Here is a 26,867-nt window from a genome sequence, read left to right as displayed (position 1 = left end):
CAGTCTTTCACCTGGTTCGCGACACTAGGACTTTCCACCTAGGGTTACCCCCCCTAGGACTTTTGCTTGAAGCACTCGACCCACCAAGACTTTCCGCATAGGGTTACCACCCCCTATGACCTAGGGTTACCACCCCCTAGGGTTTTCACCTGCCTAACCACAGTTAGAAGTTTCCTGAAACACATAGTCAAGCACGTTAGATCACAACACAACCTTAACTTTGAATCCTTTGTCATTATCAAAACTTAGATTCGATCGTTTGATGCTTCCCGCACCAACAATCTCCCTCTTTTTGATTATGGCAACCCAAATTCAAAGTTAAGTAAAACAAATGCATAAATATATTAAAAGATTTTAAGTGAGCAAGTTTAAGTATATAAATTCAAAAAGCATAACTTAAGCTAACACTTAAACTTTGTGAAGCTCCCCCTTAATACAGGGCTTCCTTTTACATTTGAATTAGATAGATTTTTACATTTGAATTTCCTACTCTCCCCCTTTTCCATTTATCAAAAAATAAGTCAATTTTCAATTTTTCTTTTTGACCTAAACTTTTGAAAGCAATGAGTTAAAATTTTGCAAAACTATAATTTTCAATACCTTTGGCGAAGTAATGAATCTGAAGGGTAACTTAGAAAAAAACATCTTAGCAAGAATTTTATAAAGTTACTTAACTAAGCCTTTTGCAAACATTGAATTTTAAAAATATAGCTTAAGTTAAAAAAGGGACTTATCTTAATTTGAATAAAACAATACTTATATTTGAAAAAATAGGAGTAAGAATTTGTTAATTTTTGAACGAAGAGGGAGTAGCTAAAAATTTAATTTAGGTTTATTTATTCAGTTGGTCCTTAAGTCCCAGCATGAGTCAAGTTAAATAGTTGTTAACTTATTAATTTATTTTGATAAGGTATCAGAACCCTAAAGTACAAGCATGCTTAATCTTAATATTTCCTTCACCAACTGTCTAACCTTTAGATACTTGCTGTTTGCCTAGAGGGCAGCAACTTTCACTTGGTTAGTCGAATTCAGTCATTTAGTCCAGTTAGATTTGACTAGAGCTAGAAGACTTGACTTGATTACTGCTAATAAAGTATTTAACGCCCAGACCCATATTGATGTACAGAAATAAACATTCTTGAGTCCAAGCTGTACCCTATGCATCTCACACCATTCTATGTTTTTCAAACACAAGCAAGGTATACCTAGGTGTTTATGAGATGCTCTGGCTTAAATCTAGGGGAACATGATATCTAGGGTAGAGCCTAAACTAAGTCCAATTTTTTTGAAAATTCTAAGAAAATGGGATTTTAAAATCATTATTTTTCCTAGAATTTTTAAAACCAATTTAAAAGTGATTTTGAAATTATACTCACAATTTTGAAAAAGTGACACATAAGTACTGAATTAAGTATAAGTCAGCTAAACATCAGATAACCAAATCCAAGATACAATCCAAAAGATGAGTACGATATCCAGATCCAAGAAGTGAGTGACATATCCAGATAGTCTAAAAAGATAGAGTCAAGCAGGTGGATCGTCAGCTGGAGGATCCGCTAGAGGCTGCTCGGGTGTCGGCTGAGGCTGTCCCTGACGCCGTATCTCGCCTCGGAGAGACGTGAAATCTGCAGCCATCTCGGATCGCATAGATCGAAGGAAGCGATGGCTATCTAGCACAGCTCGTCGCGTCTGAGAGGACTGGATCTCGAGCCGAGTCAGTCTGTCCTCGACAGAAAGTGGTGCCGAAGATGAAGGCCCGGCTGATGTGGAGGGTCCCACAGAGGTGGAAGGATCTGTGAAAAAGTCCTCTACCAGGAAATCGGGCCACTCCTCATCCGCATCTGGTACGTCCTCGGCCTCTGGAGCACCAAGGGCAGCAACTAGTGGCGGTCAGCCCTTCCAGGCCAGAATCCCCTCGGCAATGACCTCTGCCTCCGCTAATCTAAAGCTACGCTGACCTAACTCATCATAAATGGTAAGTGGGATGAGTACCCCTCTAGTAATGTCTATCCTAGAGCTGGAGAATATCTGGGTCAGGATATGGCAGTAAGGCATATGAATCACTCCAGATGTAACTGTACTAGATGCAAGAATGATGTTATGAAACATATAGAGAGCTATGTCTATATCTAGGCGCTGGCTGAGGGTGTACAGAAAGAACGAGTGGGGCGGTCGCATCTTCGAGATGTCTCGAGATGAGATGGGTAGAATGCATGCTGTTAGGACTCTGTACATAGCATAGTCCTGAATGCAAAGAAGAGTCGATCTGAACTCGGTCAGGCCCATGGGTCTCTCCTCCCCAAAAAAATGCATGTAGATGTCGTCTAAGGTAATGTGGGAATATGGATCACCAAAAGGTAGCTCCCTACTCGGGTAACATAAGAATGCACACTGGGAGTCCCTAAGCTCTAAGCTGGTGCGAAGTAGGGAGGGAGTAAACTGAAGGTCAGTACCACCAACTCTGGTGGAATAGGTACTATCATCAACCTTTTCAAGGTTGTGATAGAACTGGGCACACAGGTCTTGGTTAATTGTAGTGGTACAGTCAACCAGTTTATCTAGATGATAGTAGTTTATCATCTGGATTGCGGGTTGACAGTATTGGGATAAAAATTCCCGACCAATATATCTAGATTTAATAGACTCAAAGGTGAACCTAGCGAAATCTATCCTATGATGTTCCGAGGGGAATCTAGGGTCCGTGGAAGGGGCCCTAGCCGGTATGGGATCCACAATACGACACTTCCTATTGTTGACATTATACAAGAAAAATAGCAAAACTAGCAAGAAATTTATGTAATAGATGATTGAGAAGAGTTTAGATTATACCTAGGAGGCATTGCTAGAATTAAAGGAGGAAGAGATGGGTTGAAGGCGCCTTGGTTGGGAAAAATCGCACTTGGTTGTGTTTCGGCAGAAAAACGAACAGAAGGGGGAGCTTCTGTTCGTGCAAAAACGTTGAGTGAGGGCGCCTTAAAGGCTTCCTTAAGGCGCCTTTGGAGGCGCCTTAAAGGCTCCTTAAGGCGTCTTAAACAGGTCGGCGGGAAATTTCCAGCCGCTGTTGAGGGCGCCTCCCTCGTGTGGGAGGCGCCTTCGTTCAGGCGCCACGTGTGCTTTATTTATTTATTATTTTTATTATTTTTATTTGGAATTGAATTTAATTTAACTTTTGGTTAATTAAATTTTGGATATTTATTTTAAGTGGATTAATTATTTGAAATATAATTTAAATTTGAAAATTTTGAAAAAATAATTTTTAATTTGAAAATTAATTTTTATGTTAATAAATTTGAAAAATAATTTTAAAGATTTTTTTCAAATTAAGTTTTAAAAGAAAATGATTTTTTTAAAAGATTTTTCAAATAATTTTAAAATTAAGTTTTTAAAAGATTTTATTTTTAAAAGTCATTTTGAAATTAAGTTTTTTTTAAAAGATTTTTAAAATGATTTTTAAGAGATTTTTTCAAATACTTATGAAATTAAGTTTTTAAAAGAATTTTTAAAATAATTTTTAAGAGACTTTTTCAAATAATTTTGAAATTAAGTTTTTAAAAGAATTTTTAAAATAATTTTTTAAAAGAATTTTTAAAATAGTTTTTAAAAGATTTTTGAAATAATTTTTAAAAGTAATTTTGAAATTAAGTTTTTTAAGGGATTTTTAAAAGTGATTTTGAAAAAAGTTTTTTTTTTTTAAATAATTTTAAAAGTAATTTTGAAATTAAAATTTTTTTTAAAGGATTTTTATTTTTAAAAGTCATTTTGAAATTAAGTTTTTTTAAAGGATTTTTATTTTTAAAAGTCATTTTGAAATTAAGTTTTTTTTTAAAGATTTTTAAAATAATTTTGAAATTAAGTTTTTAAAAGATTTTTAAAATGATTTTTAAAGAGACTTTTTCAAATAATTTTGAAATTAAGTTTTTAAAAGATTTTTTTAAAATAATTTTTAAAGGTAATTTTGAAATTAAGTTTTTAAAAGATTTTTTTAAAAAAATAATTTTTAAAGGTAATTTTGAAATTAAGTTTTTAAAAGATTTTTAAAATGATTTTTAAAGGTAATTTTGAAATTAAGTTTTTAAAAGATTTTTTAAAATAATTTTTTTTTAAAAGAATTTTTTAAAATAGTTTTTAAAAGTTTTTTTTAAATAATTTTTTAAAAGAATTTTTTAAATAGTTTTTAAAAGATTTTTGAAATAATTTTTAAAAGTAATTTTGAAAATTTGTTTTTAAAAGATTTTTTAAAATGATTTTTAAAGGTAATTTTGAAATTAAGTTTTTTTTTTAAATCATTTTGAATTTGAATTAATTATCAGTTTGATTTTAATTACTTAGTTATCTCACCCGATCTAAATTTTTAATCAGGGAATCTTATAATTTTTGTGAGATGAATTGAGGTTCAATTTAAGGGTTTGTTTAACTTTGTGTTAGATTCAGGTTTAGCTTTGAGTTCAACAAGTAAGCATTCTTTGGATAAACTTCTGGGCTATGGTGAGTCACAAGGAACTTATTAAAGTAATCATGCCTTCGAGGTTTTCCAAATAGTCCTACCCATTGAACTTAATACTAAACCTTGGTCTAACTGGTTAGGATCCATTTAAGGGTAGCTTCGGTCAGTTCCACTTGGCCAAATGCACCAGGTCGAAGCCATATCTTCCTAGACATGCGATGCCCAAGCTTCCCTAACGTACTATCATCCAAAAACTTCATCAATACCGTGGGTCAAGTTAAACCTAGTCCATTTTATCTAATCTTAATTACCCTGCCGGGTAGTCTACTCTTGTTTACCCATTTCGGGTAGATTAAGATGGGTTACCCAGTCGGATAGTTTAGTTGGGGGTGCCAGCTATTCTGGATCCTCCTTCTAATTTTTTATTTGATTTAAGTTGAATTTTGAATTAATTTTAAATTTTGAATTTCGAGTTTAATTTAATTCCAAATTTTTAATTTAATTTTGAATTTTAATTTAATTGTTGAATTAATTTCAAATTTTAAATTTAATTTTGAATTTTAATTTAATTTTGAATTTTAATTTAATTTTTAATTTAATTTCAAAATTTAATTTAATTTTGAATTTTAATTTAATTTCGAATTTTAATTTAATTTTTAATTTAAATTTAATTTTTAATTTAATTTCAAATTTTAATTTCGTTTTATTAAGATCGTTTTCCTTTTTGATCCCCCTGGATCATAGCCTCGATATGGTCTATCGAGGTAGTGTATTTGATCATTCGGGATCCAATATTGACCAAGTCCAACTTGATTAATCAATTTGGACTTGGGGACCCATGCTTGGACTGTTTTCCTATTTGTTCTTTCTACAAGAGATAAATAGGATTTATATTTTCTTTTTAGTTTAAATCCTAGACCAGTTCTATTGTAAACGACTCTTTGTGTCCCAAGAATTAGGTCAAGATTCTTGGAACCTAAAGAAAACCGTTCTAGTGTTTTCTCCAGATCCTTGACTTGAGTTTTCAGGCTGGAATTCTCTTTCTCAAGTTTTTGGACTTGAGTTGAGTTTACAGTCTGAACTAGTTCAGTTAGAGATTTGGAGTTAGTCGCTTCTTTAAGGACTTCTACTTCCTTTAGAAGGGACTTAACTCTAAGGTTCGACTTAGCTAATCTTCGCAATAAGTAATTAACTAGATTATTAAGGTGAGGGATACGGATCCGTGGCTTCGCTCGGGCTCGGCCTCCGACTCTGTCTCGCTCACGGATTCGTCGATCTGGTCCCGGGCCATCAGTGCGAGTAAACTCGTCTGATCGAGTTCATTGTCGGTATCTTCTTCTGAGGATTCGTCCCACGTCGCCTTTAGGGCCTTCTTCCTTCTTTGCTTCTTCGCATCCTTTTGATTAGGGCAGTTGCCCTTGATGTGCCCCTTCTGGTTGCACCCGTAGCAGATCACTTCGAATTTTACCTTAGAACTTGGTTGGACCTCCTTGGATTGGACTGCCTTCTTTAGGTCCTTCTTATTGAAGCCTTTCTTCTTCTTGTAGAGTCTCTTCACAAGGTTCATGAGCTCCGTTGTTAGTTCTTCATCTTCATCATCTGAGTCGGGTTCTTCTTTTGACTCTGGTTCAGTTCTTCGTCGTGGTCTTGGTTCGCGCGTTCGACTGGTACCTGCAACCAAAGCAACCCCCTTCTCGGTTGGTTGTGCATTAGTTTGCTCATGTAATTCAAACTCACATAATAATTCATCTAACTTTATTGAAGATAAATCCTTGGAGACTTTGTAGGCATCTACCATTGATGCCCACAATGTGCTCCTCGAAAACGAATTTAGTGCGTACCTTATGACGTCCCGATTCTCTACCTTTTGCCCTATTCCGTGGAGAGAGTTAAGGATGTCTTGAATTCTTGCGTGTAGAGAACTTGCCGTCTCACCTTCCTACATTTTCAGATTATATAGTTTATTAAGTAAAAGATCTCTTTTACATACCTTGGTGTCGGAGGTGCCCTCGTGGAGTTCTATCAGTTTCTCCCACAGCTCCTTTGCGGTTGAAAATGGGTTGACTCTGTTGAGCTCCTCCTTGGTAAGACCACACTGGAGGGTGCAGGTAGCTTTGGCGTCAGCTTCCACCTTCTTGATTAGGGATGACTCCCATTTCTCGCAGGGTGTAGGCTTGCCATCATCGTCGATTGGTAGTTGTATCCCAGTCTTGATTATCATCCAGGTTTTGAATTGGATTTTTAGGTAGGTTTCCATTCGTCCCTTCCAGTACCCGAAATCTTCTCCGGAGAAGAGGGGGGGGGGGGGCGAACGGTGCTGAAACCCTCTTGTTGGGCCATTGAGAGAATATGCAAAAGAAATAAGAAAAAAATATGTCCCAAGACTAAGTCTTGGATTAGTAGTGCAGGAGTAAAGAATTGAAAAAGAACTAACTCAAGTGGTGTTGCACCAACCTCGAGCAAGATCGATACGAACGAAAAAAAACTGGAATATAGTAATAATACTAATTTCAGTTGACTCCGAAAAATTTAAAACACCGCGAAAAAATTGTGTGATTAGTGGTTGCACCAAATCAACGCAACCCCGCTCTGATACCAATTGTTGGATCAAGAAGCGCTAGAGGGGGGGTGAATAGCGCTCGCGGCTATTTCGTTCGATTCGTAAAACTATCGGAGTTAAAACACGCAACGGAATAAAGAAACAAACACAGAGACACAGGAGAATTTACTTCGTTTGGAGCCTAGATCGACTCCTACTCGAAGGCCCGCGATCCTTGATCGCTTTCCGTGGGCAACAACTATAAGCTCGATAAGAATTACAAACTAATTACAATGAAAGTATAATAACAACTTTATACCGACAACTAAGGAAGAAGAAACAGAGCTCCGGGTCGTCGAGAGGTTGTTGCAGCACTTCTGGATCATGTCGTTAGCAGCTATATGCAAAGGAATCGCTTAGAGTGAATTGTTCTGAGCTGCTGGTCGAAACCCCCTTATAAAGGGTGTTCAAGGCGCCTTGAAAGCCATCCAAGGCGCCTCCATGCTGGCCGAGTCACACGCTGCGATAAGGGCTGAACTGGTCGAACCTTATTAGGTTCAAGGCGCCTTCATGCATCCTCAAGGCGCCTTCATCCACCGGTCCAAGGTGCATTAAGCCTCCTTCAAGGCGCCTCCAAGCCTGCTTCGCAGCCAGCTCATGTTTTGCACCCGAGGCGCCTCCAAGCTCCATGGAGGAGCCTCGGACACTGTTCATCCGAGGTTAACTTGTGCTCCTTTGGTCCTGCAAAAGTGTTAGTCCCAAACACATACCCTGCAAAACCAAGTTAGCACAAAACAACAGTAAATATGATAACAGAATATTATGACAGTCTCTGGACTGTCCGGGTCTGACTTCGGATTTCTGACCAGAAACCCTAGATCGACCCGACGCCTACTGTTCCCTCTTCGGGGAACGCATCCTCACCTACTCCACTCAGGAGATTTACCTGATGCCAGTGCGATCCTCCAGATCGACTGGACTTTTGCTCGGTGCTCGATGCTTCCGGACTTTCTGCTGGACTTCCGCTTCTCGGCTGGTCCAGTCTTTCACCTGTTTCGCGACACCAGGACTTTCCACCTAGGGTTACCCCCAGGACTTTTGCCTGAAGCACTCGACCCACCAAGACTTTCCGCATAGGGTACCACCCCCTATGACCTAGGGTTACCACCCCCTAGGGTTTTCACCTGCCTAACCACAGTTAGGACTTTCCTGAAACACTTAGTCAAGCACGTTAGATCACAACACAACCTTAACTTTGAATCCTTTGCCATTATCAAAACTTAGGTTCGATCGTCGGATGTTTCCCGCACCAACAGTTGCAAGAAAGCCTGAATCAATCGGTTAATCAATTCCGAGTGTTTCTAGCAAGAGCACAGAGGCACTCTAAATCATTCGATCAATGGATTCAAGCCTCCCTAATCGATCAACCGATCGATTAGAATATGACCGTTGCACAAGTAGCGAGCTTTGGACAGTTGAGATTGGGAGTAGGCCCAATCTATTGGGAGCCCTAGGAGCGCAGAGTATAAAGCTGTTGGCGAGCTTTCTTCTCCACAGACTTCTCCTGATATTCTTTACTGAGCTCACATCTCTTCACGCCAATTCTTGGAGGCTCTTGGGGACAAGTGTTGCTGCACTTCCAGGGTTCAAGTGGCAATCTACATCAACAAGATTAAGCCAGAAGAAGGTTTTATTTTTATTCTTGTGTATTTACTTCTTGCATATGTTGTATCTTGTTGTGAGAGTCTTGTATGAGATTTCTCCACCTCCGGTTGTATCCGAGAAGGAGTTTCTTTCTTAGTGCAGAGTGTTCATGTGTGTGGATCCTTGGATTAGTCATCACTTTTTGAGATGGATACCAAGTAAATCTTTGTGTTAGCATTTGGAACTTGCTTTAAGTCTATTCCGTTGCAAATCATCATCATCGAAGCATGAGAAGCTTTTTTCCCCCCCCCCCCCCCCCCCCCTTCTTTCTCTAGCTCCGAAGTGACCCAACAAAACGAACCCATAGAAACTAGTTTTATATAAATCCAAGGATATTTAGTCCATCAATAGATGGACTAAAATTGGTTGATGGACCAAACAACCTCGAATTGACGTAAAATCATCTTCTGTGTGTTCGTATAGTTCTCTTGATTATATTCATGCTCTAAAATGTCAATTTGACTCAATGTATTGAGAGCCGTGATTTTTTGAACACGAATGTATTTGAAAAATATAATTCATGTTCAAAAAATTACTGCTCTAAATATATTCGGTCAAATTGGCATTTAAGAGCATAGATACAATCGAGAGAACTAGATGAACACATATGAGCTGATTTCATATCAATCCGATTTTGGGCAAAATCGACTAATGGACCAAACATTCTCGTATTGACATGAAACCAGCTCCTATGTAATTCGTCTAGTTCTCCTAATTATATTCATACCCTCAAGCATTAATTTAATTCAATATATTGAGAGAAGTGACTTTTAAATAGGAATATATTTGAAAAATCTAATTTATATTCAAAAAATAAATATTTTGAATATATTGGGTCAAATTGATATTTAAGAATATGGATATAGGAACTATTTTCATATCAATCCGAGGATGTTTGATCCATCAATCAATTTTGGACAAAATCGATTGATGGATCAAACATTCCAAAAATTATTATTTTTAATATATATGATCAAATTGATGTTTAAGGTCGTTTGATCTATGAATCAATTTGATTCAAAATTGACTTTAATAAAAATAAATAAATTAGTTAATTTATTTACTCGAAATTTTAAAATTTTAGTATATAAAGAAATAGATTCGACTACTTATTTTTGATTTAACTATTTTTTTTATCAATTTAGGTGTAAAATATAAAGGAGATGTAATTTGGTCATTTTAAAACTATTTGATAATTTTTATACTTTTCCTACGCCGGTTTTGTAAAGCGGTTGATACCAATACAAATCAATTGATAAGATTAACAAAGACATCGAAATGTTCCTACGCAAATCCCATCCGTAGTACTCCAACAAGCAATCGCTGCTTGCTCTCCACGCTGATGCAGACCGACGCCGTATGAATCAAAGCTGTCGCCGTCGCTGCTGCCCATGCGCATGACCGTGGCCTTAATGAGGTGTGCTGGGCGCCGGGGTGAGTTTGGACAGACAGCGTGGGGTTTTGCGAGGGATGGATCACGGGATTCGGGTCGGCTGCGGACAGATCTCCATCCAGACAACTGCGCGGTGGCTCCACCTCACAGCCATGTGCACGCTCGGATTGAGGCAGCAGCTGGAGTGGACCCTCGCGATGGCGATGGTGGTGGGGAAGATGAAGGTGGTGGTGGCGGAGAAGGAAGCTTCGAGTGAGGTATAAGGTTGGCTGTGGTTGTTTATGGTGTTCATTCTCGTCGTAAAGTAGATTAGTAATTAATTTCGGGTTGAATTGCATCGATATTGGTGGCACATAAAGTGTTCGATGTAATGCCGAAGATTAAAGTTTTTTGTTATTGACTTTACTACTGCGGTGATTCCATAAAAGGTGTCGTTTTTTGAAAAGATGGCTATGAGAGCCCCTCAAGCAATCACATTTGGGTGAAGAGTTGGTTGGCACTCTCTTCTATTAAAGGTGTTTTCAACGGCCTTTTTTGAAGCATCCATCCTGTTGGAGCCTGTTGATAGCATTTTTTTTATCATCAGGCAAAACAAAAGTAGACTTACCTTTGCTGGTGTATGGTATTGATTCTTGTTATAAAGTAGATTTAGATTGAACTATGTTAATATTGAGTGCATTTAAAGGTGTTCAGTGTTCAGTGTAGTGCTTCTACACTGATATTTTTAAATTTTTAAGTTAATTAAACAGCACTTTGGAACGTAGGCCTTCTCCTTTTATACTTATTTTTTTTTTCCTTGCTATAGGTTTTCTTTCTATCAAATAAAAGGTTTTGCAAATTTGACTGTTAAACTGTTGTTCTCCCTCTAATTTGACTGCTAAACTGTTGTTCTCCCTCTAAAACAGGAGTGCATCTTTCTAATTGCTTCACAGTTTTGTTGCAAGTCATGCCTTGATTAAAAACAAGATAAGGTCTCCAAGACTTGTAGTTATCGTATTAAATGTGAAAGCACTAGATTGCATTAGTTGTCACTCAACACTATCAATGAAGTCTACACCACATCCAACAATGGTTGAGTTTTCAAGATCCAAGAAATGAGATGTCTGACTTGGTTATGATATTATTTCATAATTTCTTGTCAATTTCTCAAGTATTTCATCTAAAACACAAAAAGCATTGCCCCAAATTTCAGATGCTGCCTGATTTTTAATAGCTGAAAATCACACATAGTGGATTCTTTCCTTGAAAATTTGGAAGCATCTCATGATTACAACATTGCATTTAAGGTCTTGTTTCTCCTTTACTTTAAGCATTCAGAGGTTTCTCCATCAATTAACACACCTACATTTTTTTTAACAATTGTACATGATTCTCACAAATCACAACTCACACTGTCATGTACAAGATGGACAAGACATTGATTATGAAGAGGTTGTTAATTAATTAAGCTAATTAAACAGCACTTTGGAATCTCATGGGATCTCAGGAACTGCACAAATTTCTTTATGTGAATTTTCTTCATCAAGGAGATGCTTTGTTAGATCCTTTTTCAATACAACTTGTGTTGCCTTCTTCTCCTCACTCTTTCCCCAGAGAACAAAGTAGAGTCCAAGAACAATAAAACTGGATCCAATTATCCTATAGTAAATAAAGAAAAAGTTAGTTCTTCAAATTAATTATAGATATTTAGGAAACAATATAACATAAATGGAGTTGAAATGTTTGCCTTACCCTCCTGAGTACAACTCATCACCAAGTATAACAGCTGCCATAATGGCCACCACCACAGTCTGCACTGGTTGGAAGACTGCTACAAAAAGAGGACCTCCTCTATCAATGCACCAAATCTGGAGGGAGAAAGAGATCCCTGATGATACAAGACCCTGTAAAACACTAAAAATTATAAGCATGAGATTTAAGGAATTTGATCATCTATTACAACTTTTAGAATTATGGAAACTGTCGCAATGGTCCTTTGTGATGATTTTTTCAACAAGTGTATCTGCGACGACCTCTTATTGTCGCAAAAGCTCTTTGTGATGATTTGTCTTTCCTTTCTTTTTACAAATGATCATGAGATGGATGAATGGTGAATTTACAGCGTAGAGGATGGTGAAAAGTTCCCCTCCTGAGTGGACTTTCCACCTTTCTATGTCCTTCTCTGCAAAGGCTGCTATAATGAGGAACTGGATTAGACCAAAGAAGCAGGTAATTGTGGTGACTGAGAGCCTTGCAGGGTACTTCTTGAGCACTGGAACCTGTGTATAATTTGAGGTAGATTTTACTCCATGATGAATTATGATTCTTACTATAAATCATTCAGCGAGTGAGATGATCACCTGAAGCACCATCCAACCAGACCATGCTATGCAATTGCCGAGGATGTAGACACAACCAAGGGTCCAGTTCAGGATTGTGTTGGAAGAGGCAAAAAGGAAAAACTTGCCATTCAGCAAGGCAGGGCCCTTGTAGAGGGTAATAATGGTGGCACCTCCAATGCTGGCTACTGTTCCTACCACCTTTGCCACACCATATCTGCTATTGATATTGATCTGTTCAAGCCTTAGAGCTGCTGCCATGACAAATGTTATGGCTGGAACTGAGTTCTGAATTGCAGAAGCATAGGTTGGAGATAGGTAGTACAAGCCCAACAGGTAAAATCCTTGGTTAGCAGTTATCCTGAAAAGGAAAAGTTCTAGGGTATATAGCATATAATTTGTTTGCAGCTATTGCACCAAATTAAATTAATGAAATACATAAATCCTTACCCACATAATGCTAGAAGAAAGAGTTGAAAGAGGAAGGATATGGTAAGGGGTGGTCTATCTTTTCTGAAACAGAGATTAAAAAAAAACAATCAAGAAGAGTTACATCAAGCTAGTGAATTTATTGTTGTATCTTACTTCTCTAGAAAATATGCAAAGGGGGCCAACAGAACCAAAGCAATGATGTTCCTATAAACTGGGAACACTATTTGGCTGATACCCAAGTTGAGTGCAGTCCTGGAAACTATGTGAAACCCTGCATAGCAGAATTGGAGTGCAAGCACAGCTACAAGAAGCTTCACTTTCTCAGAGACCTGTGAACCCATCTCCTTGTCACTGAGGCTGGTGCTTGCATTGCATCAAGAACGGATGAGGCTTTATATAGAGTTTTTTGCTTATCTGGTGGCTGATGAGCATCAAGAGGAACAAAAATTAGTATTGATGGAGGGTGGTGTTGTGTCAGTAATAATTTTGGTGGGCTATCTGTGTCTTCTTTTGAATTGACACAATGAAGAACTCTCTCCTTCATTATCTTTTCTGATCAATGAGTAGTCTTGTTGTCAATACTTTTAATAGGATGTTGGTTTGTATAACATGGTTCTTGAAATTGGTTGAGGAGACAGGAAGAAGTTAAAGCATGTTAGCCAGGCTGCTAAAATCATAGAATGAGTGTGGAAAGGGCATTGTCATTTCCTTATTTACTAGATCGTACTACCTCCACCATATTCGTACTCGTTAGCATGCATGTTAATGTTGGAAACTATAAAATTTATCCAACCTCAAGTCAATTCTCCAAGTATGGTGAGTAATTTATTCCTTGTTCTTGTTACACATCTCTTAGAAAAGACATGTTTTGCTGAAGGCATTAAACCTATCATGCTAATGCTTTGTCTACATTTAAATTTGTTTTTATATATATTATTTGGTCTACCTTTTATATGTGGTCGGTCGTGTGGATATAGGTAAATTCTTCTCGAATCATATAAAACTTGTGTCTACTTTAAATGTTTTTTCTGAATTTATGAAAGAAAAAAAAATAATTTCAGGTTGTTACTTTCAAGTTCTTATTATTCTTAATGATACTGTTTTTCCCCTACTTTTTTGTATTTCTCACATCTCACGGTACCTGCAGAGTGATTGGTTCCTAACTCTGGCATTTTGTAGTTACCCCTAATATTACTTGTGTAGTTGAAAACATAGCTTTCGTCTGCAAAATATAATGATAGATGAAATATATTGTCATGTTAGTGTTGCTCTACAGTGAAAACTAATCTTTCAGATATGGAGGAGCATTAAACTAAGAAACATATCCATTATCAAACTAATGATAGAGTGTGGTTGGTTTGCAAGGGAAGAGTAAAGAAATCAAATATCATGTGGAGCTTTCAATAGATGCAGTTAAACAAAATGAATCACATGAATTGGTTCGTTGCTTGATCTCCAAAACATTTAAATTACTTTTCATAACCTTGAGAACTCTAGATCTGGTACTTTTGCATGCAATCAACCCACTTTTTAAAGTCAAAAAGACCAGCACATGCTTGATTAGGTTCACATTCTTCTCCCTCCTTCCTGATTTGTACTTTGAAAAAAAAACAGATGATTAGTGAGAATAACACTTCCAAGGAAGAATCTCTCTTTATTATTCCTTATACATTTTTTCCAGGAGAAACATTTTTTTTCTTCTTGACATTTATTATATTTCATATTTCTTGTTTTGAGCCAACTGTGAGTAACTGCTTTACTGTCTATAGTCTGTGGAGATACTTCCATTTAACAGAAAGTTTCCAGAAGAATTGAACCAAGCAACTAAATAAGACTGCTGATGAATCGCTCACCAGGGAAGTACAAAACTATTCCAACCCTCACCCATCATTATCTTAGAGGAAAAGAGAGCTCTAGTTACTGAAGCAAGGGCTTTTCAAGCATGGGCACGAGTATCCTCCTCTATCTTGGAAACCTTAAGATCCATATCTGTTCTTCTGGTTGCAGTCATTTTTCTCATTGACGACAAATGTGATTTGCACAATTAAATAATAAGACTACTCTTCAGTAGGATGACCATGAAATCTGTGCTTACATTGCATGTCTAGTTGTGCCCAGAAACACAAACATGATGAGCAGTTGGCAGGGCGATGAGTCCTTCAAAGTAGCAGAGGCCTGCAACATGCTCCATGAGTGGAAGGATGGTGGAAGAGCCCCACTTGGTTCATGTGGTTAGTAGCTCTGCAAGAGCAAGTTGAGGTAAGTAGTGTTTAAAATACTTTGTTGCACAAGGTTTTTCTTTTTTTTATGTTTTGTTTTTTGCTCTGTGAATTGATGCCATAATATATGGTTTTCACAATTATTAGGAGCTTAAAATCCTGTTATATTCAGTCGGTTTGCTAGTAACAAGCTAATCTAATGCGACATCCATAGGATATTTTTCTTTCAATTTAACTAATTGCACACTCTTATGCTAATGTCAACAATAGTAGTATGAGTCTCATGGCATCTCAGTTTAAGGCACAATAATCATGGATTTGTTGTTTAATATGACAAACTAACTTGACTTGACTAACTCATCTCGCTTAACCCATTTAGTCCATTCGGCCCTTCGACCTTGCTCGCCTAAGTAGCTCGGTCTGACCGGCCTAGTTTGCTAGTTGACTCAGCTTGTCAAATACGCATAATTTATTTGATCTATCTAAGATTCCAGAGTAGAGTTATTTCCAACATTCTCAATTTATCACATTAAATGTAAAATAATTCTTCTTTTTAAATGTTTAACAAAAGAAGAAGAAAAAATCACACTCGGAGGGGTCCCAAGATCTCAGCGTATCATCGTAATATAATACCAACTTGCGCATTTTAATTAATTAATCGATCAATTAAATAATTAATAATTTCACAAGCCATGTGGAGATAATATAAATCACACATTATTAATTTTTATAATCCCATTTGCTCATTGAGCTTATCGATTGACAATAACATGATATGCATTGCCGTCGATGAAAATTTTCAATCTTTGACTTTGACTATCGCTATTACTAATTTCCTCCTCCAAAGTTTACTTATTTGTTTTAAGAAACATTATGTTTAGTAATTTATAACTATAAAAATAAGTCACATCAAAATGCTTGGATCATCAAAATTTTAACAAAATAATGACATGAAAATTATAGCTTTAATAAATTATATTTCACATCATCATTCTGTCAAACAGCTTTACTGCACTACTGTCTATGATGAGGCAATAGTTTTTAAAGTGAAAGGAACTTTGGGACCTGAATAAAAATTGCCTATTTAGGAGATCAATTTCACAATTGGTCCATGTACTTAGATTTAATTGCATTATGCCCTGAGGATAAATCTAACTTAGTAGCTAAGGAAGGATCTCTATGCAATTAATTGCATTTTGCTTTTATTAAAGGCTTAAAAGTATATTACTACATATTTGTTGAATGGAGACTTTGTTATTGCATACATCATCATTTATCTTTGTTTTGTTTTTTTGTTGTTGTTGAAAAATCATTGTTTCTCCCTTAAGTCACCAGTGACGCAAGCAATAAATTGACATGAAGCCCCAACGAGCATGGTGGAGCTGAAGGAGTGTTGGGTCGCTCTTTTGCTTAGTGCATGTTGGATTTAGTAGAAAAATTTAAGTTGAGCGATTGTGGCTAAAGTATTCACAGGTGAAAAAAGTTCATAGTTTATTTTCACAAATGAAGTATCGATTCGGCATTTAACTGTTTTACCGGGATGACGAAAACCTAGTGTAGCATTTCTGTATTTATTTTAGAAATCAATAGAAAATTTTTGTGGGTTGGACGGATCAATTTTTAAAATTAGTTGGATTTTTCCAAACACATGAATTATAAAAAGGAATAATAATAAATTGACATGAAAATAAACACAAATTTTAATAAAAAAATATTCAAAAATTCTTTTATCAAAATGAAATAACAATAATAAAAAAATGTGGACATGAAATACTTTGGTTTTTTTTAGTACCTCGAATAAAGCCAGAGCTATCTTTGTCATTGCCATTTGCGATAAAGTTTGTTTTCCAATGAGTTATAATTTTCTACTAAAGTCACATCACAAATTCACAATTCAAAAAATAATAATTTTAAAAATAAACAAAATATTTCCTCGAATTTAATAATTTTAAAAATTATGAATGTTAAACGCCCTCGAATATTCTTATTACACCACCAAAATACCCAATTGATTTATTATTATTATTATTATTATTATTATTATTATTATTATTATTTATTTATTTATTTATTTTATATATAAATTGTTACTTCATCGTTACAGTGGAATAGCAATGGGTCTCTCGAACCGTCTCCACGACGCCCCCGGCGACTCCCTCCCGCTCCTCCTCCTGGCCGCGGCAGCGTCCTCCATCGCCTACCTCCGCGCGCTCCTCCTCCGCATCCTCCCCCTCTCCTCCTCCGCTGACCCAGACGACTCCGCCGACTGTGACGGCTCCCTCGGATCCGGCCTAGCGGGCCTCGCCCTCCTTGCCGACCACCTCGCCGCCGATCGAACCTTCCCTTTCCTCCTCCCCCGCGGCGATGACCTCCGCCCGGATTGCTCCGTCTGTCTCTGCCGCCTCGCCGACGGCGACCGCGTCCGCCGCATCCCCTGCGGCCATGTCTTCCACCGAGACTGCCTCGACGGATGGCTGCTCCAGCTCAACCTCTCCTGCCCTCTCTGCCGCTACCGTCTCGTCGCGCCGGAGCTCCGCGCCGCCGCAGATCGTCGGATCGGAGCTGAGCTCGTCGCCTGCCTCTCCCAATCTTGATCCTACGGTCAGGATCTGTTAAGATGACGTCACGATATTATCTTGATTCGTCTTTTTATTTTCTTTTTTTCCCCTCCAATTTATTTTAAGGCCTCGCCTTTTTTTTTCTTTTTTCTTTTTGTTGTTGTTTGTCTACTGTCCTTTTTGTGTGGTGATGCACTCTTTTCTTTTTTTATGGAAGACGTTTTTAATTTGGGACAGGTTGTGGTAAAATATTTTCTATAATAATTCTTCTAAAATATATATTTTCTACGTAAATAAGGGTTCATTTAACATGGATATTAATTAGCTAATGATGTGAACATGCTTGAATGAACTTGGATTTTTTTCCCCTTCCTTTAATCTTCTCCTCCTTCGCTACTTTTAGTATGAGAATTTATATTTTAGATTGTTTTAGAAAGGAAAACACATGATACTTAATCTAATCAATGAAGTGGATTTTAAATAATTTTATTGAACTTAATTTTTAATTACTATATGGATTTCATATAATTTGATTTTCATATGAGATAATATTTAGAGCGGATAATTTTTTAAAATATAATCGAATGCTTTGATATACTCATTTATTGATACATATTTTTACTTACCTTTGTGAAATATTTTATAGTTGTAAAGTTGAAAGGTCTATATTGTTGGTAGTTTTGAGAGCATGAAAATTAAAACGAAGTAATTAAATAAAGCGATAACTATTCATATGGATCTCCCGAAGAACCGCAACCGAAGACGCCGGTCGATGAAGAGATTGCTGCTGTCGAAAGCACGATCACGGAGCAACCGAAAGTACTTCAAAATTCACGAGCCAAATCTCAGTCTACGGATGTTCTTCCTTTGCTTGCACACGATCACCTCCAATGCTCCTCTACTCTGATCACCTTTGCAACACAATTCGTCGTTCCATTTCTGATTGCCTTGGACGCCTCTTATAAGAAGGCTAAGGAAGACGAAGGGGAAAGGACACCCCTTCGTCTCCCTGGCGTTTGCAGCAAACATGCGTTTGCAGCAGCGAAAGGGATGAACCTTTTCGTCTGCTAAGTGTAACACCCAACATCTCCCACTCGTCCAAGTCAATCCATATGGTCACATAGACTACAAGGTGATCAAGTCACGAAGACCAGAGCGAAATTAGTCACAAAGACCAAATAAGTCACGAAGACTTTATGAGGATCAAGTCACGAAGACCAGAGCAAAATTAGTCACAAAGACCAAATAAGTCACGAAGACTTTATGAGGATCAAGTCACGAAGACCAGAGCAAAATTTAGTCACAAAGACCAAATAAGTCACATAGACTTTATGAGAATCAAGTCACGAAGACCAGATCAGAACATCCATTCCCCACATTAGGGAAAATGGTTCGTGCGACAGCAAGCACAGTGAGCATTCAATTGCTAAGAAGATTGTCACACCTTACTTAGCTGCTCCATAGAACAAATCAGAGACATAAATGTCCATAGAACGAATCATAGACATAAATGGCTTGCCTTTGCCCTAAATTAAATTATTTACATCATCATGAACATCTCTAATCCCTCATATTGACCATATGTCAAGAGCATGTTCAACACCTCCAATCAAACAAATTATTCACAATTACATTTTATGTATTGAACTAAAAATGTAACCGGTACCAGTGAATAAATGTCGCAGATGTAAATTAATCTTAATCTTCCTTTTTAGCTAGAATCTATTCATTCTAATCAGTCGCTTTCCTAGTTATGCTCCATAGACCGAATCATCCATAGCCAATAGGAAACATGTTAAAGTAGCAGACACTGGTCAGAACTTCAAGTAGACAGCTAAATAGTCACTTAGGGTAAAATCGAGATAACTTATAATCTCAAGGGTCTCACATAGTAGAGAAGCAGGGATCCATTCTCCTACAACCCTTCTTGTCGCCATAACACATGTGGTATGAATCACATGCTACGATGTTATTCTCTTTACCAAAAAGAGCGCATGTTTTTTCCTAAATTTAACATCGTACAGATTTCGATCTAGACATTCCTAATGTCTAATCCTGAATTCAACATACGAATTCTAATCTGGCTTCAAGCAGATTCAGTAAATGGTGGGTGCATTTACTCCAATCATTATACAAATGATCTCATCTTGACACAAATATCAAGGCGACATTAACTTATGGGTATGTGTTACCCCCTTAAGTTCGGCGGTCAGGCTGGACATAAAGGATTGGCTCGTTGCTCCTTGATCCAGCCTATTGGGCATGTGCGCGGGGCACATGCCAAGCAGCGGAGCATACGGACGGCGCGGGGCTGTCCAAGCCCAAGTCTGCAGGAGGCGGACTTGGCAAAACAGCAGGCGTGGCATGGGCGCAGGCCATGCCAAGCGAAGCGGAGGCGCGGGGCTGCCCAAGCCCAAGCAGCGGAGCATTCGGACGGCGTAGGGCTGTCCAAGCCCAAGTTTGGCAGGAGGCAGACTTGGCAAGGCGTGGCATGCGCGCAAGGCATGCCAAGCGAAGCGGAGGCGCGGGGCTGCCCAAGCCCAAGCCTTACAGGAGAAAGGCTTGGCAAACCAGCATGCGTGGCATGGGCGGAAGCCATGCCAAGGAGCAGATTGGCAGTGCGCGGTGCACTGTCCAAGTCTAAGTCTACAGGAGGCGGACTTAGCAGCGAAGCGGGCGTGGCATGTGTGCTAGACATGCCAAGCGGCCAGTGGAGCAACAGCATGGGGCTGTCCAAAGCCCAAGCCTTAGTTGAGCAAGGCTTGGCAATGATCCGGGCGTGGCTGTGCACAAGCCATGTCGATGTTGCGGATACGGTAGCACGCGGGGTGCTGCCCAAGCCCAAGTCATGCAGACTTGGCATTGAGGCGAGCAAGGCATGTGTGCTGGACATGCCGAAGCAGCAAAGGCGGACAGACGGGACTTGTCCGTTGTGCGAGCAGATGGACTTGCTCGGGTTGCCGATGGAGCGGACAGACGGGACTTGTTCGAGGCAACGAACATGCGGGCAGACGGGACTTGCCCGTGGCGCCAAGGAAACGGACAGACGGGACTTGTTCGTGGTGCCAAACAGACGGAGCCGTGGACCGAGCACTTGGCGTGCGAACATGCTTTGGCGCGGGGCCAAAGAAACGGAGCCATGGAGAAACGCGGACAGGTGGACTGTTCGTGGTGCGGACAGATGGACTGCCCGTGGTGCCAAAGGTGGACAGATGGACTGTCCGTGGTGCCGAAGACTTGGAGCCGTTGTGCGAACACTGGGCGGACAGATGGACTGTTCGTGGGTGCCAACGAAGCCATGACGTGGTCAAGCACAAGGGTGCGGATTGACACTTGGCGTGGACCAATGCGGTGGAGCCATGGGGCGAAGCACAAGGGGAGCATGCTGACACTTGGCGTGGATCCAATCAGCATCATGATGGAGCAAGCACATGGGTGCTAGGCGGCCACTTGGCATGGAGCCAATGGAAGCCAAAGACACTTGGACATGGCGGTTTTGGAAGTTGAGGAAGTTATGTCCAAGTGGCACAAGTGGTTGGTGTAACCACCTCGTAACCTCCATTGTAACCGCCGCCTATGCATGATAAATAGGCTTGGTGGGTTCATTGGAGAGGCATCCAAGAGGCATCCAAGCAAGGTGCAAGGATGTGCCAAAGGAGTGTGCGAGGGTGTGCATTGTGAGCAAATTCGTGGAGAATTTGTGAGGCGGTTTGTGAAGAGTTGTGAGCAACTCGTGAAGGATTTGTATGGGCGGATCCTTAGCGGCTTGTAAGTGATTCTGTAATTGTTCCATTGTATTTCCTTTGTTGAGGCAATAAAGGTTGGGAGTTTTCCCGTAATCTGTTGGTGTTGCTTTGCGTGGCTTTCTTGTGGCGTTGCTTTGAGATTTTCGTGTGCCATTGCGGTGCATTTGTTGGGAAAGGCTGAGAGTCAAGTGTGGAACTTGGCTGCCGCGCAGGAGATTTTCAGAGGCGAAAATTTACCCCTGTGACAATATGTCTCTATTCACAGCTACATAAGCTGTCTCATAAGCAACGGTCTTACCTCTATTCATACTTAACAAATAGAGATGAATGTCCATGTGAGTGGACCAATCCCAATATGCCAACATGCTTATCGAGACTTTTATTCGAATGTAACCAAGACATATACACTGAATAGATCATGGAATTTTTCATTTATCAAAATGTCTTAACAATTGTTACATTCTTCGAAGTCCCAAAAACTTCACATGCCCATGAAATGACTCTTAGTCAATGGCTTAGTAAAAGGATCAGCAAGCATATTCCGTGTAGGGATGTACTCAAGAATAATCTTTTTCTTGTCAACAATATCCCTTACAAAATTATACTTAATTTCTATATGCTTGCCTTTGCTGTGGTATTTGGGATCCTTGGAAAAAGCTATCGCAGCTTGACTGTCACAGTACATAGTAACAGGACTCCCACTATCCTCAGCAATCATCAGATGCTTCAGGAACCTTCTTAGCCAGACAGTCTCTTGCACAGCCGCTGCACAAGCCACATACTCAGCTTCCATTGTCGACAAGGCTACACAAGGCTGCTTCTTGCTATTCCATGAGATGGCGCCACCATTCAGCAAGAAGACATAACCAGATGTGGATTTCCTGTCATCAAGGTCCCTGCCCAATCTGCATCTGAGTAGCCATTAAGGCTCATATCTGATCCTTGGAAACAGAGGCAATAATCAGCTGTTCCTTTAAGATATCTGAATATCCTCTTCACCGCTTTCCAGTGTCTCGATCCTGGGTTTGATTGGAAACGACTAACTAAGCTAACAACATAGCTTATATCAGGACGAGTACACAACATAGTGTACATCAAACTACCAATAGCACTGGCATATGGTTTCTTCTTCATTTCGGCTATTTTCTCAGGAGTCTTGGGATACATACTTTTGCTCAAGATAGTACCTTTCGCAATAGGCGTCTGTTCAATGTTGCAATCTGACATATTGAAGTGTTGTAGCATCTTAGTGATATAAGCTTCTTGAGACAAACCCAAAAGCCTCTTTGATCGGTCTCTAACGATCTTCACTCCTAAGATGTACTCTGCTTCTCTCATATCTATTATGTCAAATTGTGATAAAAGCCAACTTTTGACTTCTATCACACACTTTATGTCACTTCCAGCTATTAGCATATCATCAACATATAATGATAAAATGACAAGCTTTCCTTTTTCATTTTTTAGGTAAACACAATGATCCTCATTGATCATTTTGAAACCATAAGATAATATTACTTTATTAAATCTTATGTTCCATTATCTTGACGCTTGCTTTAGCTCATATATATACTTCCGAAGTCTACATACTCTTTTCTCTTAGCCTTCAGCAACATAACCTTCTGGTTGTACCATATAGATTTCTTCGTCAAGATTACCATTAAGGAAAGCCGTTTTTACATCCATCTGATGTAATTCCATGTCATATTGTGCTACTATAGCTAGGATGACACGTATTGACACAAACTTTACAACTGGGGAGAATGTCTCTTCAAAGTCAATACCCTCCATTTGGGTATATCCTTTTGCAATTAATCGAGCTTTGTATTGATTAATCGATCCATCTGCTTTCCTCTTTACTTTGAGAATTCACTTATTCCCAATAGCCCTTCGGCCTAGAGGAAGATCGACTAAATCCCAAACTTGATTCTTTCTCATTGACTCCATTTCTTCATCCATTGCAATTTTCCATTCTTTTCTAACTGAGCTGCTCAAATCTTCCTCAACTGTTTGAGGTTCCTCATTGTCAACTGGGAGAACCATTAATGCCTCATTCTCAATATTAAACCTTCTCCGAGGAATAATCTGACGACTACTTCTTCGAAGGTTAGACTGTTGAGTAACTAACCCATTTAGTGGCAAATTACTCCCACTCGGTTGACTAGATTCAGGCATCTCCTGATTCGTTGATAAAGGAACATTATCCTCCTCCTTTATCTCATATAGAGGAATTGTCTTATCAACTTCACCTCATGTTGGGAACTCAGTTTCTAGAAAAGTAGCATCTCTTGACTCTATTTCAGAGATGATTTTATCTTGTCGCTCACCAATAAAAACTTAACCCTTAGAAGTCTCAGAGTACCTTATAAAGATACACTTCTTACCTCTAGGTCCTAATTTTCCAAATTCATGAGTTTTATCATGAACGTAGACAGCTGATCCCCATGGTCTCAGATTACTTAAATCCGGCTTTCTGCCTGTCCAACGTTCATGTGAGGTAGATGGAACTGACTTTGAAGGCACTTTGTTAAGTATATAGGCTGCAACTAATAATGCATCTCCCTAATAGGAGATTGACAAATTATCCTGTGCCATCATAGACCTAACTATTTCAAGAAGAGTCCTATTTCTTCTTTCAGCAACCCCATTTTGCTGTGGAGTTCCAGGGATAGTAAGCTGTCTAATTATCCCTTTCTCATTACACATTGTCTTGAACTGATCAGACAAATATTCTCCTCCACGGTCAGTGCGCAAGGTTTTAACCTTACGTTCTAATTGATTCTCAACTTCGTTCAAGTAACGAATAAAGCAATCCAATGCTTCAGATTTGTGAGAAATCAAATACACATGACCAAAACGTGTGAAGTCATCGATAAATGTAATGAAATAAGAACTCCCATTTCTAGCCTTCATATTCATCGGACCACAAATATCCGAATGAATTAATTGTAATGGTGATTCAGCCCTAATAGCCTTATCAAACAATTTCCTAGTCGTCTTTCCAGCAAGACAATGCTCACATACAGACAAGTTAATCTTAGCATGAATGCCTAATAGGCCCTCCTTAGCTAATCTATTCATTCGTTCTTGTCCTATATGTCCCAATCTAGCATGCCAAATTTTATCATTAACATCAACATTACTAGTAAGAGCAATGTTTAAAAAACAACTATTATTATTTGGTTCTACATCAAAAACCATAAAACCATTTGTTACATAACCATATCCAATTAACACAGAGTTAATTCGAAGTTCCACACAACGGCTATAAAAATTTACATTGTAACCTAAATCAAGAAGACAAATAACGGAAACCAGATTCCGTCGAATCTCAGGAGTGTACAGGACATCATGTAGAAACAAGGTGCCTCCACCACGTAGGTTGAGCTTGCAAGTGCCAATTCCTTTGACTTCAATTCTTGCATTGTTTCCTACATATATCCATTTGTTGCCATCTGGTACCCGACGGTACTCCACATATGTAGCTCGATCACGAGCTACGTGGTTCGTTGCTCCTGAATCTACAATCCACAAAGGATATGAATCAGCTAACAACACTGTACTTGCAACATATTGCTCGTGGAAAGAAGACAAAAATGGATTTACCTTTTTAGGCTCAGTACAATCCCGAGCAAAATGGCCCTTCTTGTCACAATTGAAGCAAGTCAACCTGCTCTTAGGTTTTTGTCCATATTTCTTTCCTTTCTTCTTGATATGGTTTTTCGCAGCAACAGCATTAGCCTCCTTTCCTTTCCCTTTTCCTTTCTTGAACCACTTGTTCTTATTCTTGGAACCAGAACCTTCAGCTACAAAAGCTTGACCCGAAATCCTTACGGATTCAATCCTCTCCGCCTCAATTTCCACATGCGTGAGACATCAGTGAAAGTCTTGATACTCTCACTATGGGTCAGGTTCTGTTTCATCGTTTCCCAAGAATCAGGAAGGGAACGGATAACTGCCTGAACCTGTTGTTCATCGGTCAACATATAACCAGCAGTCTTAAGCTCTCGAATCATGTTACCCATCTTCCTGAGATGTTGGGCCATGGTAACATTCGAGCGCTTCTTACAACTATCAAACTTGATAGTTAGCTGACGGAGCTTACTCAGACTGACTCCATTGTACTTCTCTCTAAGGGCTACCCAGACAGCATGAGCCGATGGTAATGGCTCATATTCAAATACTAGGTCATCTACCATTGAACTAATCAATATGCCCTTAGCAATGGAGTCCTTCATTTTCCATGCCTTATAGGCATCAAGGTCACGTCTGTGCTGTGCTGAAGAACCATCAACCGGTTCCTCCATAATTTGGTTTACAACCTCTAGAACTTCTTGTTCCTCAAGAACATATTGTATCTTGAGGTGTCAGATTTTGTAGTTATCCCCATATAATTTCTCACCCTTATTGAGTTCAGCTATGATGTTTTTAGTTGCCATGATCTACATAAATAAACAAATTATTTATTATTTCAGTGTAATTCATATATGTGCAATTAATCATTGACTCAGTGTAAATTAGAATTAGTTTACAAAATCAAGTGATAACATTGTTTCCACTCATCATTTGTATATTCTAATCTAATCAACATTGAACAATTTTATTGCACACATCCCATCTAATGAACGAATCATTTTTCATATGAACTAATCATATGGATATATAAACTAATCATATCATGAAATGAACTAATCATTTCCAAGTTATTTAACATATAACATAACTTTTAATATATAGTTCTGTTCGTACAAAACAACATAAATTATTACATGACTCAAAAACTAGATGAGCTAACACTGCTCGTACATAACGACAGCAAACATAACACTAATAGGCCAACACTGCTCCCACTAGGACAAACACTAGTATAACAACCAACACTATCCTTATTAACCTGGACTCATTTGGGATAATCTCAGATGGGGTAGCTTCAGGATTCTCTATTAGATCCATTTCTGGATCTTCCTCGAGCATCTCCTGGTCCTCTTCAGACTCTTCAGGCTCTTCTTCACCCATATGGTGAAGTAGTTCCTCACACAGTACTGAATATGTGACACGCCCTTGATGACACCCTCATACATAGTCTGCTATTATCCTGGGATACTCTGGCAATGAATGCATCAATGCCCAGATCCTATAACTGTCCAGGACTGGAAACTCTTCTTGTTCAAGTTTCCAAAATAGTCTATCCAGCCGTCTAACATGTCCGTCAACTCCATAAGCAGACTTATACTCTATCTCCTAAATCTCCTCTCGGAGCTGGTTTCGCCGCACTTCGCGACGAGTCAATGTGGTAATCGTCCGTGCCATATGAAAAATTGAATTTAAATAAGTCAGTACAAAACCGACTAACTAATACAAAACCAGTTTAATTCAATTTATACAGGCATACCATTATTATAAATCAAGAAAAATAAATCTTCTCGATTTTCAGGAGTTTAAGTCGACTGACCCATTAGACCGGTCAATCAGGAGTCTGGATGTTAAACTTAGTCTATTGTCCTCATTAGAACT

General features: G+C 38.6%; 2 protein-coding genes and 1 long non-coding RNA gene across 5 annotated transcripts; 2 read left to right on the top strand and 1 right to left on the bottom strand.

Moving 5' to 3' along the window:
- Positions 1-9,923: 9,923 nt before the first annotated feature.
- LOC122021632 lies at positions 9,924-16,584 on the top strand. Its single transcript, XR_006122591.1, has 3 exons — positions 9,924-10,337; positions 14,600-15,089; positions 16,378-16,584. It is a non-coding gene; the product is annotated as an uncharacterized LOC122021632 (long non-coding RNA).
- LOC122021631 (auxin-induced protein 5NG4-like) lies at positions 10,591-15,061 on the bottom strand. Of its 3 annotated transcripts, XM_042579770.1 has the most exons (7): positions 14,926-15,061; positions 12,984-13,251; positions 12,849-12,911; positions 12,420-12,759; positions 12,180-12,338; positions 11,812-11,963; positions 10,591-11,718 (listed from the first exon to the last, which is right to left on the bottom strand). In XM_042579770.1, the coding sequence occupies exons 2-7, from the start codon at positions 13,169-13,171 to the stop codon at positions 11,553-11,555; spliced, it is 1,068 nt and encodes a 355-aa protein (XP_042435704.1). In that variant the 5' UTR covers positions 13,172-13,251; positions 14,926-15,061; the 3' UTR covers positions 10,591-11,552. The 3 variants fall into 3 exon arrangements, with proteins under 3 accessions (XP_042435704.1, XP_042435705.1, XP_042435706.1); XM_042579771.1 differs by lacking the exon at positions 12,984-13,251 and having other exon boundaries at positions 14,926-15,059; XM_042579772.1 differs by lacking the exons at positions 12,849-12,911; positions 12,984-13,251 and having other exon boundaries at positions 14,926-15,053.
- Positions 16,585-17,163: 579 nt separating the features above from the next.
- Positions 17,164-17,643, top strand: LOC122019359 (E3 ubiquitin-protein ligase RHA2A-like). The gene has a single exon (XM_042576832.1). It carries the CDS (start codon positions 17,164-17,166, stop codon positions 17,641-17,643), a length of 480 nt encoding a protein of 159 aa, XP_042432766.1.
- Positions 17,644-26,867: the final 9,224 nt, after the last annotated feature.

Source organism: Zingiber officinale, chromosome 9A (genome assembly GCF_018446385.1).
Source record: "Zingiber officinale cultivar Zhangliang chromosome 9A, Zo_v1.1, whole genome shotgun sequence".
NCBI lineage: Eukaryota > Viridiplantae > Streptophyta > Magnoliopsida > Zingiberales > Zingiberaceae > Zingiber > Zingiber officinale.
Note: the sequence above shows the minus strand (reverse complement) of the source record. Positions and strands in the feature narration are given on the sequence as shown.